This window comes from Entelurus aequoreus, linkage group LG03, assembly GCF_033978785.1.
Source record: "Entelurus aequoreus isolate RoL-2023_Sb linkage group LG03, RoL_Eaeq_v1.1, whole genome shotgun sequence".
NCBI lineage: Eukaryota > Metazoa > Chordata > Actinopteri > Syngnathiformes > Syngnathidae > Entelurus > Entelurus aequoreus.
In genome coordinates, this window is record NC_084733.1 from 45,722,293 (window position 1) to 45,740,204 (window position 17,912).

The 17,912-nt window shown below is 36.0% G+C and overlaps 1 protein-coding gene across 2 annotated transcripts in view; it reads left to right on the forward strand.

Moving 5' to 3' along the window:
- LOC133646499 (uncharacterized protein KIAA1522 homolog) overlaps positions 1-17,912 on the forward strand; it is an 85,792-nt gene that overhangs the window by 31,738 nt on the left and 36,142 nt on the right. For both annotated transcript variants that reach the window (XM_062041928.1, XM_062041926.1), the window contains exon 2: positions 7-325. In XM_062041928.1, coding sequence (XP_061897912.1) covers positions 31-325 — 295 coding nt within the window. In that variant the 5' untranslated portion in view covers positions 7-30. The remainder of the gene's footprint in view (positions 1-6; positions 326-17,912) is intronic.

Below are 17,912 nucleotides of genomic sequence, written 5' to 3' on the forward strand. Positions count from 1 at the left end.
TTTCAGGGAACATTTCCAGAAAGTGGTGGGATGTCAAACCGTGACTCTCTGGGCTTCGGGGAGCTGATTCCCCACGATGTGGTTGAGATCTTTGCTCAAGAGAAGCACAGTAATAAAGGGAGGAAAAAACGCAGTCACTCCCTGGGCCGGGCCTTGGGCTGGCTGAAGGGCAAGAAAAGGAAGGATCTCAGAGCTAAAGGACAGAACCCGGGTCTTGGTCCTGCGTTGGACTTGGCTTTGGATGGACACGTGGCTGCGCATCCTAGTGGAAACAAAGGTGGACACAAATCAGGAAGATCGTCCCAGACTCAAGGAAACAGCCATGGTAAGAACCCACAATAACTTTTTGTCCTGTTACTTTCTTTTTGCTGCACTTAAACAAAACCTTCTCTGAACTCAGTCTACAATCCATTTCTGCTAAGCTTTTCAACCTGGTTGGTCAGATTTCGATATACATTTTTCCATAGTAAATTATTAAAGGGGACATTTTAGTCTACATTTTAAATACTTGTAGGCTAGATAATATGTATTGGATATTCCTTGTATTGGTCAAAATGCTGTGTGATATTTTCTCCACAGTCACATTTATAACCTACTTTTTGTGTATGTCTGTTGATGTTTGTTTCTGGAGACATTCCCAGATTGTAAATGAAACCACGCCCCAGTCTCTCCAAAAGCATCATAATTTATTTTCTGAAAATATACACTGTTGAAATATATATCTCAAAGACTAACGTCACAACTATTTTAATTTCCAAACACTGCCGAAAAACAAACTTCATGAAAATTATATAGATTCACATAATTAGGTACACCTACACACCCGGTCTGCATAAAAAAGCTGTTTTAGCAGGATTTATGTCACTGCATGTCAGTGTTTTTATGCTCATGCCAAGATTAGATGATAATAATATTTTATCTTACCTTTTTTGCGTTTCCTAAAACTCAGCTGGCCTCATACAGAGCTCCTCCGCCTCTGGCTGAGAGCTTGACTCCATGTCCAAACAAGTACGCCCAGCTCGCTTTGATGTCATAATGTAGCCAGACTGCAAAACCCCGCGGACGGAGGCATATATAAATGATATAAATGACGACAATAGAGCTTTTAACATTACTGTTGTATCGTGATAATGCATGTTGAATGACACATTCTAGCTGTGTCCCAAAAATTTGGCAGCGACAACCAAACAGACGCGTCCTTAAAGCAATGTAGCATTGTTGCTAGCGAGCTAGCAGCTAATGTGCAAAGCCATTTTTAAGTCGGTAATCATCGCCTTAATGGCGGCATATAAATAAGTTTCTTACAAGTAATAATGGATGAGGAATAGCTAAACATGCTTCACTACACACTGTAGGAGGTAGGGGTGTGGGAAAAAATTTATTCGAATTCAAATCGCCATTCTCACGTTGTATGATTCAGTATCGATTCTCATTTTTCAAAAATCGATTTTTATTTTTTTATTTTTTTTAATAATCAATCCAACAAAACAATACAAAACAATACCATTATAATGTAATCCAATTCCAAAACCAAACCCGACCCAGCAACACTCAGAACAGCAATAAACAGAGCAATTGAGAGGAGACACAAACACGACACAGAACAATCCAAAAGTAGTGAAACAAGAATGAATATTATCAACAACAGTATCAATATTAGTAACAATTTCAACATAGCAGTGATTAAAAATCTCTCATTGACATTATCAGACATTTATAAAAAAAAGAAAAAGAAAAGATGAACAATAGTGTCACAGTGGCTTACACTTGCATCGCATCTCATAAGCTTGACAACACACTGTGTCCAATATCTTCACAAAGATAAAATAAGTCATATTTTTGGTTCATTCAATAGTTAAAAAAAAATTACATTATTGCAATCAGTTGATAAAACATTGTCCTTTACAACTATAAAAGCTTTTTACAAAAATCTACTAAATCTGCTTGCATGTCAGCAGACTGGAGTAGATCCTGCTGAAATCCTATGTATTGAATGAATAGAGAATTGTTTTGAATCAGAAAAATATCGTTTTGGAATCGAGAATCGCGTTGAAATGAAAAAATAGATTTATAATCGAATCGTGACCCCAATAATCGATATTGAATTGAATTGTGGGACACCCAAAGATTCGCAGCCCTAGTAGGAGGATACAATAAGCCATGCTAACCGCTAACAGAATGCCTTAATTGTAAACAAAAGGGGTGGATCGATACAAATATCGACTGTAATGATACCAAGTATAAGAGCCATATATAGTCGATACTACAATGATTAAATAGATAATTTTACTATCACAAAATCTTTTGTTGTTTTTCTTATTGTTTACAAAATCCCTGGAGACAGGAGGACTAGCCAAATGTGTAGTATCTCTCAAAATGTACAATATGTAAAGTCTCCAAACAACAGAAGAATAAGTGTTTATCCTATTTTAACAGAAGAATTGATCGAACCATGTTAAAAGTTAAAAAGTAACCAGATCTCAACAGTAAATTAACAAGTATATTACCGTAAGTATAATTTTTAGAAAATAATACATTAAGATGACCAACTGACACAATATGTTATTGCATACGTCAGCAGCCAAATTAGGAGCCTTGGTAATCCGTTTTGAATTATTCTATTTTCATTTATATACCAAATAATATGGATATAGTGATATATATCGTTATCGCAAAAGGCTGCAATGTATATCGCAATATAGATTTTAGGCCATATTGCCCATCCCTAGTGCAAGCTCAAACATTGTAACAATATTTTTAAGTCAGAAAACACAAACATTTTCAGGGGTCATACAAGTGTAAATATAAGTTAACCATTATTAATATTTAGACATATGATCAATAAAACAAAGATGATTTGTGTCACTGATGTACTTCACGCAACTCACTTGATGCCCTTAGCTGTAAGACAGTGCACAATGAAACAATTACAATTTACAAAAATAAACCAAAAGACAAGTTTACTTTTAATATCTGATCAGTTTTTTAAATCATGAAACTCTTTGCACGTTCTCCTAATAACAGTAGTTCTTGAAGCAGGTCCTTTTTCTCGGAATACAGTCGTACCTGCAAGTGCTTTATCCTACACATTTTTCGGGATATGAGCTGTCTCTCTGCTAATTGTTATGCTTTTGGTTGCAAGCAAAAAATGTTTTCTTGATGAGGCAGGAGCTGAAGATGAAGAGCATCAAGAAGTTGTTCTGCCAAAAGTTGCTCAATTTGATTGTCGTGGGAAGATAGCGGCAAGATTATTGTTAGCATTGTTCACCATTAACCCAGAACGTTCCACTTGGTGACGATCTTCAATGATCGCCAAAAAATGATAGAAAAATAGACAAATAATGCACTGTAATGGATATAAGACACAAATAAGACTTGTATTGGTTTTGATGCCCTATAAAAGGGCATGTTACATGTTAACATGGTGCTGTTTTGTGGGGTCCAAGCACAATTAAATGGATTTAATTTTAAGCATTTAGTATAAAATCACAATACCACAATAACATAAGATGCAAAATACTGAGCTCGAGTTAATTTTTTTATTTTTTTGTAATGGGGGAAAAAAAGCCATAAAAGACAAAATGATATACTGCAGTCCTTTGTATTACATCTTATGTCATCATGCATTAAGTCTGTTTATGCAACTCTAAAACATTTTCCAGTTTTTTGTCTTGTGAAATTCTAAATTTCATAAATCTATTTTGGGGAGCCATTTTTTTAGTTTTTTTAAGTTGAAATAAATATTACATTTTTTTATTTAAAGACTTTTTAAAATCTGAGTTCATACGAAGTTTGGCTTATCATGTTTTTAAAAAAAAATAAATAATGTGTTTTGTTACAGTAAAATACATCAATCATGCAAATTTAACAGCCTTTTCAAAATATTTTGCATACATACTTAAAACACAGATACACACACCTCGAAGGGGAAAATGCACTGACAGAGAGCACCTGTTTGGGAAATTAATCTGGAGGTTAAATTGAAATATTTACGATAAGTTACTGGGAACCAGTATACTATCCTGTCTCTTTGCCTCAGGGCATGCATGTTTGTTCATTGCAGGGCTGTTTGAACAGACCGGCTTCCAACTCACCGGCTGAACTTTAGGTTTGCTTTCTTCGCTGTTGTCTGTCTCATTCTGTGATACAATACAATCACTGACTTACCTGGTTCTTGTGTTACACCATTTGCTGCACTCAGACTTCCTGAAACAGGGCTTTTTCCAGACATGAAGTTATGCTTGCACATCTATACGAAGGCATTTTAAACAAAACACACACACACACACACACACACACACACACACACACACACACACACACACACACACACGGAAGGCAAAAAATTCACGCCCTCTTACGAAAAGTGACTTTTCCCAGAGGTGTGCTCAACAGATCTTGTCTGAGCTTGCACAAACCCAAACCAGTTTTCACTTTGCAGTCTGTTCAACATGTTGAGTGAACATGATGTTCTTTAGTTTTGTGTACTGCAAAACTGCATACTTTGTTCTTTACTTAACCGAAAATGCTCGTTCATCAAACCTCTTTGTCACAGACTCCTACGCCAGATAAACAAGCACTACTTTGTCCAAACGAGGCTGCCTGTGTAAAAACACAAAAGGTACTGTTTTTCTAGGAGCTGTTTTAAGTATGCTGTTTTGGCAGCACTTTTGTAGTCTTGGCTAATTAATTTCTAGCCAGAGGAGGGTCCTCGTGTCTCGCTTGCTGCTACTGCTACAATTATGAATCCACAACTTTATGTTACACTTATATATGTTCCACAAGGCCCAATATAATTTAGACCCTTGCTGATGTTTTATTTCCACAACATTCGTTCATATCTAGTTTGATCACTGATGAAAACCTGGACAACACACATTCTTATACACTCACTGGTCACAAAAAACATTGCTATCATTATACTATTTTCCATCCATTTTCTACCGCTTGCCCCTCTCAGGGTTGCGGGGGTGCTGGGGCCTATCCCAGCTGCATCCGAGCGAAAGGCGAGGTACACCCTGAACAAGTGTAACATGTAATTATTTTTATATAACCTTATTGTATCCCACTGGAAAAACACTGCCAGAGCTTTTTCTACATAGAACACGGGTCAGTTTTTCCCATACATTCATTTATTTAGCCCTTGCTAATTGTAAACACATTATAATAAGACTGTCTGCGAATGTAGATTGTCGCTCCAACACCGTACAGTAAGTGGCGGTGTGCATCGTAAAGTTGCGTCTGTAACACATCTCCAGGGCTGTACGCATAGCTTTTTCACTTAGTTTATTTAGTTTCATTTAGAAGGACCAAAATGAAAAAAAAAAATGGCAGCACAGACATTTTTTTGTTAAACAGAAATTAGGAGCAATATGAAATGTCTTAAATATCACAATTTCATTATTAACACTCAAACAATGTACATGTGCACTCATACATACAGTTTCTGTCATAAGGGCAACTGTAATGCTCAATTAAACACAGAGAGAACATCCCTAAACTGTGCTAGCATTGTCGGTAACAAGAGTGTAGGACTGGGCGATATGGACCAAAATTCATACCCCATATGGTTTGGCCCATTAACTAACCCATATATGGAAATATCCGTTTATGTAACTAAATATCTCCACTATGCCTTGATTAAAAATTTTCGGGACTGATGGAGATCCCAAATACACAAAACAGGTACCAACAAGTAAGAAAAGTAGGTTTTGCATAATAGGATCCCAACTTCAGAGGTGTATTGAGAGAAGAAAATAAGCCTTGAAAATAATATAAGAAAAGTCAAATATAATCTCCAATCTTCTTTAAAATAACATTTAGCAATGCCCAGTTATTCAGCGAACAAAAAAACAAAAGAACAACATTTGAAATAAAGTGCCCTGGTTTAAGGGGTCATGTTTAAACATCAGCACAACATGAAAACAATTGACCTTTAACAATGGTGTTTTTATAGGTAAACGTTTTTAGAGGACATACACACAAAGATTTTAGCCAGGAACACCAACCTGCCAACTGCTTCATGATGCTGTGTGACAGGCTGTTACTTTTAAAAATAAATTATTATTGTTACTCGTTGCTTTACCAATGAGTCATTGAATTACTAAGGTAATTACTCTTTAATGCATGTAATTAATTACTAGGGAAAGTAAAAAATGTGTTACTTAAAAAAACTTCAAATTGTTGGCATAATGCAAGTTTCATATGAGAGCATACAAATGATGCTATGAGAGATTATCCTAATTAACTCTCAGATGGGAATGTAAAAAATTACAATATGAACGAAGTAGTTGAAAGCTTCAATAAGTACTTTGTGAACATTGGACCAAATCCGGAGGAAAAGATTCCAGATCCTGAGTCAGTTGAGGACTTGAATGACACCATAGATACAAACCCCAACTGTATGTTCCTCGAAGGTGTGACAAAAGAGGAAATAATAAATTTTGTGAAAAAATGTAAATCCAAGACCTCAACTGATTGCAACAGAATTGATATGAAAACAATAAAAAAAGTTATTGAAGAGATTTCAGAACCTTTAACATATATCAGCAACCTATTATTTCAAACAGGCAAATTCCCAGATAAAATGAAAATAGCAAAAGGTTTACCAATTTATAAGACTGGTGACAAACACCAGTTTACAAACTACAGACCTGTTTCTGTACTTTCATAATTTTCTAAAATGATTGAAAAACTGTTTAACAATAGATTGGAAAAATTCATAAATAAAAATGAAACACTCACAGACAACCAATACGGATATAGAGCCAACATCTCAACATCAATGGCATTAATCGAAATAACGAAAAAGATAACCAATGCAATAGATAATAAAACATGTGCTGCTGCACAAAAGCATTTGACACAATTAATCACAGTATCTTAATAAACAAATTAGAAAGGTATGGAATCAGAGGGTTGGTCTTGAACTGGGTAAGAAGCTACTTAACCAACAAGAAGCAATACCTGAAGATAGACCAACACACATCTACACAGCTGAAAATATCTTGTGGTGTACCTCAGGGATCAAAACTTGGACCAAAATCGTTCAATCTTTATACAAACGACATTTGTAAAGTTACAAAGGACTTAAAGTTCGTATTATTTGCAGATGATGCAACTGTGTTTTGTTCAGGAGAGAACACACAGAAGCTAATACAAATAATAGAAGAAATGAACAAATTAAAAAGATGGTATGACAAAAAAAGACTATTTTTGAATCTCAGTAAAACTAAAGTAAAGCTATTTGGTAACAGTAGAAGGGAAATTTAAACACAAATACAAAAAGACAAAGTAGACATTGAAAGGGTAAAATAAAACAAATTTTTGGGTGTCATAATAGATGATACAATTAACTGGAAACCTCATGTAAAAAAATATACAACAAAGTAACAAGAAACATGTCAATAATGAATAAAGCAAAATATGTTCTGGACTGAATATAACACCATACAAACAAAATGTGAAAGTTTGGTTTCTCCAACGCTATTCCTCTCTTCTACAGCGTTATTATATTATATTGTATACAAATGTATTTTGGTTACTTATGCAAATTAGAGGTTGACATCCATTGGACGACTACTGTCGTCAAAATCAAATTTTCAAATTTTATTTACTTTTGTACATCAACTTATTTACGTCAACTTACTTGTGTTGAAAATCATTGTCGGGCATTGAAATGAATGAAAATCTATTTAATTTGGTGCTTTGCTCACCCAAAACTCTATACATTTAACATGTAACATGCCTTTAAAAAAAACCCCACTCTTATGAATAAAAAAAAGTGTAAAAACAATACAGTAGAATGTTCTACAAACAACAACTACAGTATTTTTATGAAGTAAAGTGATTATAATGTACAGCATTTACCTTGGAGAGCGGACTTCTATGGTATCTCTTTCCAGCTGTTTCTATGTCAAACACACCATCAGCAGCTTTCCCATATTTTCATCGATACATGTGTGTCGTTTAGATATTATTTTAACATTCTTGGCTGGGGTTATTTACTCATCCTGCTTCAGAAGGGTGCAGACAAGCAGTGATGCGCTCCAACTGCCTCAACAAGTTAGCCAGCTGCACACTCATGATTTTGATGATTTATTTTTGTAATTCAATTAAGATGAACCACTTCTTCTTCTCAGCACTGTCCTTCACACTCATGTTCTTCCTTCCTGTGGTTGGAAAAACACATTTGTGTCAATCTTTAGCTAGAAGTTAATGTTAGCAAGTAACACCAGATGTTTTGGTCGGATCTTACCGGGTTCATTGTGACAATCGCTATGCCACTTAGGTGTAGGGAAGCCCGTAACCAGAAAGTTTGCTCTTAACTTTAATGCATAACAATTAGCCGAGGCACAGCTTGTATCGCAAATCACTTTTTGTGTTGCGTTAGGAACACTGCCTCTTTCCTGCATGTAATCTCTGTTTGTTAAATAATATGAATATGATTCACATTATTACAGATGTTTAAGAGATATTGCCTTTGCCGTTTTTTTGTTTGCGCTAACTGTTGAAGTATTCATTGTCAGTCACACTATGTTCATTATTGCATTAGTGTAAAATTGTACTGTATCATACTGAGAATAAACTTATTTTAATATTTTAAGCCTACTTCGTATCATTACAGTTAAACTGAAATCAAGCCAATGCATATTTTTACCAATGTACCTAATGAAGTGGCTGGCGAGTGTAGAGACCTTGTTGCAAAATGTTTGCTTCACATTGTGTGACGTTATGACCGCCACAAAACAGAGTTTTGTAAGAGAAAGTCAACTTAAGATAACATAGGTATGCGAGGACAATATCTGTTATGTGTATCAGCAGAGGCCACGATTCCCTCCTATGCACATTGTTCACATATTATAGCATTTAGAATTAGAGCAAGCATTTCTGGATTGAAAAAAATGTTCTACCACATTGTGACACTATTATAATGATTATTTTAGAAATAATCAGGCTATTCCTTTCCTGAGCTGTACATTCTAACTTCCTATTTGTTTCATGTATTATGATTTACATACATATGCAAATGAGCCAGCAGGCATTCATTAAAGAGGAGGTTTAAGGGCGCTGTAAGAAAGCTGGCATCTCTTTAATAAGCAGTCCTAAATATACTTTTAACCCGCAAGTGTTTGATTCGCATGTGGTCTTGAACCAGCAACCCTCTTGGTGCCCATGTCAAAGAACGTAAATAACTTCTGCTGCCTGAAGATTATACTAAATATTATGCTTGCATATACAGTAAAGGCTAAACAAATCATCCTCTGTTATGTAATAATGATTGACTTCCAGTATTTCTTATTTTTATTTTTTAAAACAGGAAGTGAACTTAGGTCAAACATGTAAAAGTTATGGTGTTAATGAAAATAAGGTAGGAATGAATGCAAGCTTTGCTTTTTCCTACTCCTTTTCAGATGTGTTAATCGGGGCAAATATAACCACATGGTGTCATTTAAAGTAACTTGTAAAACATGTCTGAAACAAATAAATCATGACTGTCATACAAGTGTAAAAATAAGTTAACCACTGTATAAGAATAAATAAAAATAAACCAGAATATGATTAGTCACTTGTTGATGATGCATCAGAGCAAACATGGAAGTGCTGAAGATGTATAGTTTGAGTTTTTTCACATTAATCTGTCATCCTATGTAAATAGAGCTTACTTTCTGGTGCATACATATTTTTTATATTTAATATCACTGGTCACTGTATAATTACAGTAGTGTACTAAGATGCCAGGACCGAGATGTGCTTACCTCATTGCAATAAGTTCAACTTGTAGCTCTATGGCCATCACCACATGTTTTTTTTGTTAATTCTCTCTGTGATGTCATCACAGAAAAACACAACAAAGTAAAATAAAAATGTAAACTGCAATTATATTTTTGTTTTAAATGCTCACAGACCCGAAATTTCTCAAGATGTGCTGATAGTTTTTGTTCAAGTTTGACCAACTTTAAAATACAGTAGCATAGTAGGCCTAAGTACTCATTAGAAAACAGGCAGAGCAACAAGTATATTTAATGTTTTGGCCACTGTAACATTACACACAGTTTGAACAGTAACCCTGTGTTTAAATATAGAACTATAAAATACTGTACTAAGCAACTATTGAAGCATTTGACTTCCGAGGCTTTGTTGTCATGCCTGTTTGTACAAATGGTTGCTATTGACAACAAAACACAGCAAACTCCTAATCATGTGGTTTCTGCAAGAACACCAACTGTAAGAGAAACATTCAGGCGTACACTAGAGTGTAGCAGTGAATTAGATCCCTCCAGATGAACCTGTGATGATGATGATGAGGACTGATGCCAGAAAGGGGCCCCTTGGTCACTCAATGCCTGGCAGGAAGCCAGTTCATTAAAAGGCTATGCCAGCACTGTTACAGTGAGGAACGAACAAGAGGTTTTGTTTTTCCTAACCTCTCCAGACTCACCGCTCCTCCTCTCTGAGAAACTGGCACCCACAAAGGATTACTATGTGGCGAGTACAAACACCTGCGTGCACCACTTTAGTTGCATTCTTCCATAGCACAATACAAGCACATACGGTCACTTTAAAACTATTGGTAATGTCAATAATTATGAGTTGGTAATTCATTGAAGAAATCTCCTGAATATTACCATGTTTGGGGTTAAAGTTAGAAATGCAGGATGTATATTTTTTCAAGCCAATATGGATAACTTTCTGCTTCTCAAGACCGATAACTTCCATCCATCCATCCATTTCCTACCGCTTGTCCCTTTCGGGGTCGCGGGGGGTTCTGGAGCCTATCTCAGCTGCATTCGGGCGGAAGGTGGGGTACACCCTGGACAAGTCGCCACCTCATTGCAAAGCCAACACAGATAGACAGACAACATTCACACTCACATTCACTCACTAGGGCTAGGGATGATACTCGAAACCGGTTTTCCCGGTTGTTCGATAAGAAAAGAACCGAGTCCTCGGACTCGAATCCCTTTTTGAGAACCGGTACCCGTTATCGAGACCACTATAGTAAAGAAAAAGAGTTGGTTCTTTATTCGAATCCCTCGGAACGAATCCCATCCCGACCAGAAATGCCCCTTGAGACATCACAAGAATTTACGTCACGTAGCTCAGTCATTAGGCGCAGATAGGGAAAGCAGGAAAAACAATGGAATAATAAAGTTCAAAACAAAAGGTATAATCCAATGGATAACTTTACTGAGAGATTTGAGCAGGGTACAAACACATGACGAACACTTTTACGACCAACCGGAAACATAGCAACCAGGCTAGCAACGCACCTCCTTTACGGCAGCTGTCACAACGTTCTTAAAGCAACCGCAGCACATACATATATATATATACAACATATATGACATCTCCCTTTTTCAACTTTTGTTTTTCTTTCCTTGTAAACAAAACAAAATCACACTGTATATGTGTTGTCTGTCTAATTATAAATAATGCAGACGAGGCGTGTTGGCTGAGTTCTTGACGTTTACTTTCACGGGTGACGACATGCAACAACACTTTTCGGGGCTACCGCGCATGCTCGTCACTCCCGTTGCATGCTGGGTAGTGTAGTCGTTATATTCCCTAGCTCATAACATCACATCTTTCCCCCTATAAAGAAAGATTTTAACTCAATAAAGTGTATTTCTTTTTTTAGCTTTAACTTTTCATTTTTTAGCATTGTAACCACATTTGCAAACAACTTTTCTCGTCATAGAATTTTCTTTCAATAAAGAAATAAAGTGCAAAAATGTCAAAGCATCATAACAAACAGTTATGTCAAATAGCAGCAGAAGTGCACTTTTTGGAGAGCTGTATTATTTTCAGTTTTGTGCCCAAGGGACTGATTTTATTTAACACTATAGTATTATTTATACACATATAGTGATCACAGAGACGGCTAGGTTGTTTTTGTGTTACTGTATATATTTGTTTTTCTGAAAAATCCCATTTAATATACTTTGGGTAACAACAATCAATATTTTTTTTTTTAGGGGGGTAACAGTCAATATTTATTTATTTATTAGATTTTATTTTTTTCTTATATAATAAAAGTGAGCTTTTGTTAAACCAAATATTGTGTTTTTTTCCATATACAACAACCTATCTGGACTCGATAAGAGAATCGATAAGGAATCGGTTCGATAAGAGGATTCGATAATAGGCTCGAACTCGATAATTTCTTATCAAACATCATCCCTAACTAGGGCCAATTTAGTGTTGCCAATCAACCTATACCCAGGTGCATGTCTTACATGTATACTTTAAGGAACACAGAGGACATTAACAATATTAAAAGAGCACAGAGATGATGCTACCATGAATTGATTAACGTGGACCCCGACTTAAACAAGTTGAAAAACTTATTCGGGTGTTACCATTTAGTAGTCAATTGTACGGAATATGTACTGTACTGTGCAATCTACTAATAAAAGTTTCAATCAATCAATAAACCAGCTTCCACTTCAGTGGCGTCATTTCTAAATAAAGATTAAAGTAAACTAATTTAATAATATACAATATAATAATTAAATATGGACACACATTTTTTTAATTTTAATTTCTTACCTTCAGGTGTGCACAAACTACAGATTAGGAATGTAACGATATTAACATTTTACATCACAATTATCGTGACCAAAATGATCACGGTTATCATTATTAATGGGGCATTGGTAAATGTGCTCAAAAAGTATTTATAAACACAAATCTTTTGACCAAATTTTTATTAATAACAAAAATGTAGACACATTGTTTGAAAACTCACTATTTTGTATGTCTTGTTTTTCTTAGGCTTCACTGATAGTCTTTGAATTATCTCTATTATTATTTTTTCCATTTATATTTAACTGTCGTAGGGATGTAACGATAAACGATAATAATGCTAACTATGGTAAAAACCCTGACGGTTACTATTACCTTTTTAAATTAAAAATGATCAAAAAACCGTGATTGATAACTGTACTTTGATAAAATCACGGACTGAGTGGTGCCAGCTTGCTAGCTTAAATGCTAACATAAAAACAAGAGACATTAATGTCTTTCCCCATTAAGAAGCACCCCACCCCAATCTAAACTTATATGAACACATTGCTGTCTGTACAACTAAGATATTCAATTGTGCACATTGAACCTATGAGCTGTGCTCTCTTAACACAGAGCGATCGTTCTATACCCAGAGGAATACAAGACCGATGAACAGAGTAGGACGCCACAACACCCGCCAGAAATAATAAATTATAATAATAATAGAAAATAGATTTTATTTGTTACATAGTTTTCATTTAAATAAATCTTAAGTGTGCAGTACAAACCAATATTTAAAACAATACATTACTAAAAGACTATCAGTGAAGCCTAAGAAACACAAGACATGCAAAATAGTGGGTTTTCTAACAATGTTTCTACTTTTTTGTCATTAATAAAAACTTGGTCAAAAGATTTGTGTTTATAAATACTTTTTGAGCACATTTATCAATGCCGCATTAATAATAACTGTGTGATCATTTTGGTCACGATAATTGTGATATATAATGGTAATATTGTTACATTCCTAATTTGTAGTTTGTGCACACCTGAAGGTAGAAATACAAAAAAAATGTATCCATATATAATTATTATATTGTATATTATTATTATTAAATTAGTTTCTAATATTATAATACATTAGATACAAAAATAATAACACTACATTTTGGGCCATCTCATGTGTTTCATGGGCGCTCGTATGACAATAAAGTTATTGAATCCTTAAATAACAATAATAACAATTATCGTTATTATTATTACTATTAATATTATTATCATTATTATTAATAACATTTATTATTATTGATCACATATATAAGGGTCCACCTTTGGCTGCTGACGTATGTTGTGATGTATTGCGCCATTTACGGTTTTCAGATGTGATCGTGCAAAATATAGATATACCGTAGATATAGAAGACTAACTACGTGAGCACTGAGCAGGCGTCCTGTTGCATTGCTGTTCTCTCCTGACCTATTCATCTTCTTGCTAATTTCCTCTTCTTAGCTGGTTACTCTCTGTTACCCTTGTGTTAAAGTACTACTTCACAATAAAGCAAGTTCTCTCCTCCTGCTTGTGTATTTGTTCTTTGTCAGTGATGTGCGGATCGATACTGAAATATTGATACTGCCAGATTGTTATGCTCTATTTACGATTCTTAAATTAAAATATTGTTACTTTTGATACTTTAGTTGTTTGTGATAACGGATATGAGATATGTATTTGAGATAATGTAACAGGAACATAGTGTAAAATAACTAAATCACTGAGAGCTTGTCTAAATGTAACGTGATTGGTGGGAGCTACTTTTTTCTTCCGCCTAGTTAAGTAAATGCAAGCCCAATGGCACACTGTGCTATTCTCGGTCATTCAGTCTGTCATTTGTTTATTTAAGAAATTTACCGGCAATTAAAATGAGTCACTCCGTCTTATAAAACAGCAAGTGTATGTATCCATTTATAGTAGGCTATTTGGAGACACTGCATACATACAGAGTTGAATATAAACATAAGCTAACGCATTCAGGGCAGAATAACGGCATCATTTGTTTCGACCTGTGATTTTATATTATTTGTAGATGATTTCCCAAAAAAAGCAACACTTGAAATTCACTACGTTTTCAATGTTACCAGACACATAGGTATATTTGCACAAAGTAGCGGTATCAAATTGGTATCGCTGACACCAGCCGGAAGTTTACTCGTTATCGTATCGGGAAGAAAATCCGTGCTATCGCACGTTACTACTCTTTGTAACTGTGCTACTTCTACATTTTGGTCCACCAATAGACATTCATTGATTTAAAATCGTCCACGTTCCAATTGTGATGCATCTAAGAATCGCTCATTTTTCCAGACATTCGGGGGGGCTGGTGAGGTTTGATGTGTTGGAGCCTGTGTTTTAGTCTCTCCTCGTGTAGTGTTTCCTCTAGTGTTTGTATGAGGTAGAAGCACTTGATTTGTTTGCCCTAACTTAGCTTGGGTAATTGTGCCTCATTAGAGCGTTTTTAAAATCTTTTTTTAATCGGTTATCGAAGCTATTTTCATGGTATTGTATTTATTGCTGTGACTGATAATGATATGCTCCTTTATATAAATAGTGGATGGTTACCTGAAAAGTGACGTGTTTTTCTATACTGTACCGTGTAACAATGCATCCGAGTGAGGAGACGAAATTCTAAATAACTTTATATCAAACTGAGACCAAGTTTTGAGCAAATAAATGACATTGTACATCAAACATAAAACAATGTTTACTTCTGATGATAAAAGCACATTTGTGTCAAAATATTGCGGTCAATCTTAAGGTTTATTAATTTTGATTATTTAAATTATGCAAACGAGTAACTTACTGTGATTAAACGTGATTATTTTAAAATAAAGAAAATGTATTATTCAAACTTAAAAATGTTTTAAAATGCTTTGACAGCACTAATTTCCAAACATTATTTTTGCTATTCATGTTTTTTCCTCGCTTTCTGCATCCATAAAAAATACACGCGTATGCTTTGTGGCCATTTATGCAAATAAGACGATGATGTAATCTAGCCACCTCCCACAAAGCACTGCCACAAATAGATTGCTGCAACAATCAATTTTTATTTCACCCCCCAGAGTTTTCATCATGTTTGTCGATTTGCATTAGAGTTATGCAAGATTATCGGACACGACGACTTACACAAAACCTGCAGCAAAGAAGAACCCAATACACTGGTGTGGAATAGAGATCGAGATTTTCCTTTCAGTTTTGACAGCAATGTGAGCAAAATATTTGTTATTTAAATTTTTTTTACATTTTCCTTCATTTCTTTCTGTTATACATATTTTTTAGATTATTCTGGCTCATGCAGGAGGAGATTGGGAAGAAGTACAATTTTATGCTGATTAAAATTTGAATTTTCTGGTCTTGATAAATGTGTTTTTCAATTGTGTGTAACCTAATAGGTAATTAGTTTGTTCTTTATTTACCTATTTGTTTACAAGATAACCCTTGATGCATTGCATGACAGCAAATTGGCCATACCCTAGGCCATGAGCGTCAAACTCTGGCCCACGGGCCCGCCATGTAATTTCACTTGGCCCTTGAGGCGATATCAAATTAACACTAGAGCTGGCCCGCCGATTATATACAGCGGCGGTGCCGCGGTAACACCGCATTCACCGCTAATTCTCATACTTGCCAACCGTCCCGGGAGATTCCCAAATTTCAGTGCCCCTCCCGAAAATCGTCACGTCCGCTTTTCATCCAGTCCAACGAGTGCTACAAGGTGTGTGTGGGGGTGGGGGGTTTGGTGGTAGCGGGGGGTGTATTTTGTAGCGTCCCGGAAGAGTTAGTGCTGCAAAGGGTTCTGGGTATTTGTTCTGTTGTGTTTATGTTGTGTTACGGTGCGGATGTTCTACCGAAATGTGTTTGTCATTCTTGTTTGGTGTGGGTTCACAGTGTGGCATATATTTCTAACAGTGTTAAAGTTGTTCATACGGCCACCCTCAGTGTAACCTGTATCGCTGTTGATCAAGTATGCGTTGCATTCACGTGTGTGTGCGTACAGAGGCCGCACATATCTTGTGACTGGGCCGGCACGTTGTTAGAATGGATGAAACACGGACGTGACGACAGCTCGTAAAGAACGTTAAAAGCAGTGCCTTTAAAGGCCTACTGAAATGAATTTTTTTTTATTTAAACGGGCATAGCAGATCCATTCTATGTGTCATACTTGATCATTTCGCGATATTGCCATATTTTTGATGAAAGGATTTAGTAGAGAACAACGACGATAAAGGTCGCAACTTTTGGTCGCTGATAAAAAAAAGCCTTGCCTATACCGGAAGTAGCGTGACGTCACCAGAGGAAGGACTCCTCACATTCTACCATTGTTTACAATGCAGCGAGAGAGATTCGGACAGAGAAAGCGACGATTACCCCATTAATTTGAGCGAGGATGAAAGATTCGTGGATGAGGAAAGGGAGAGTGAAGGACTATAGTGCAGTGCAGGACGTATCTTTTTTCGCTCTGACCGTAACTTAGGTACAAGGGTTCATTGGATTCCACACTTTCTCCTTTTTCTATTGTGGATCACGGATTTGTATTTTAAACCACCTCGGATACTATATCCTCTTGAAAATGAGAGTCGAGAACGCGAAATGGACATTCACAGTGACTTTTATCTCCACGACAATACATCGGCGAAGCTCTTTAGCTACGGAGCTAACGTGATAGCATCGGGCTCAAATGCAGATAGAAACAAAATAAATAAATCCCTGACTGGAAGGATAGACAGAAGATCAACAATACTATTAAACCATGTACATGTAACTACACGGTTAATAATTCCCAGCCTGGCAAAGCTTAACAATGCTGTTGCTAACGACGCCATTGAAGCTAACTTAGCAACGGGACCTCACAGAGCTATGATAAAAAACATTAGCGCTCCACCTACGCCAGCCCTCATCTGCTCATCAACACCCGTGCTCACCTGCGTTCCAGCGATCGACGGAAGGACGAAGGACTTCACCCGATCATCCGTGCGGTTGGCGGCTAGCGTCGGCTAGCGTCGGCTAGCGTCGGCTAGCGCGTCTGCTATCCAAGTAAGTCCTCCTGGTTGTGTTGCTACAGCCAGCCGCTAATAAACCGATCCCACCTACAACTTTCTTCTTTGCAGTCTTCATTGTTCATTGAACAAATTACAAAAGATTTACCAACACAGATGTCCAGAATACTGTGGAATTTTGAGATGAAAACAGAGCTTGGGCACATCAGATTAGATCAGTGTGTTGCAAACTGAGCAGTTTAAAGTCCTGAATGGTTGGTTTATTCATTGTTATTTTATTTTCAAATGTATTAGCCTGTGGAAAAAGTTAATGTTGATATTTACCTCAGAAGGCTGCAAATAGAAGAGGCA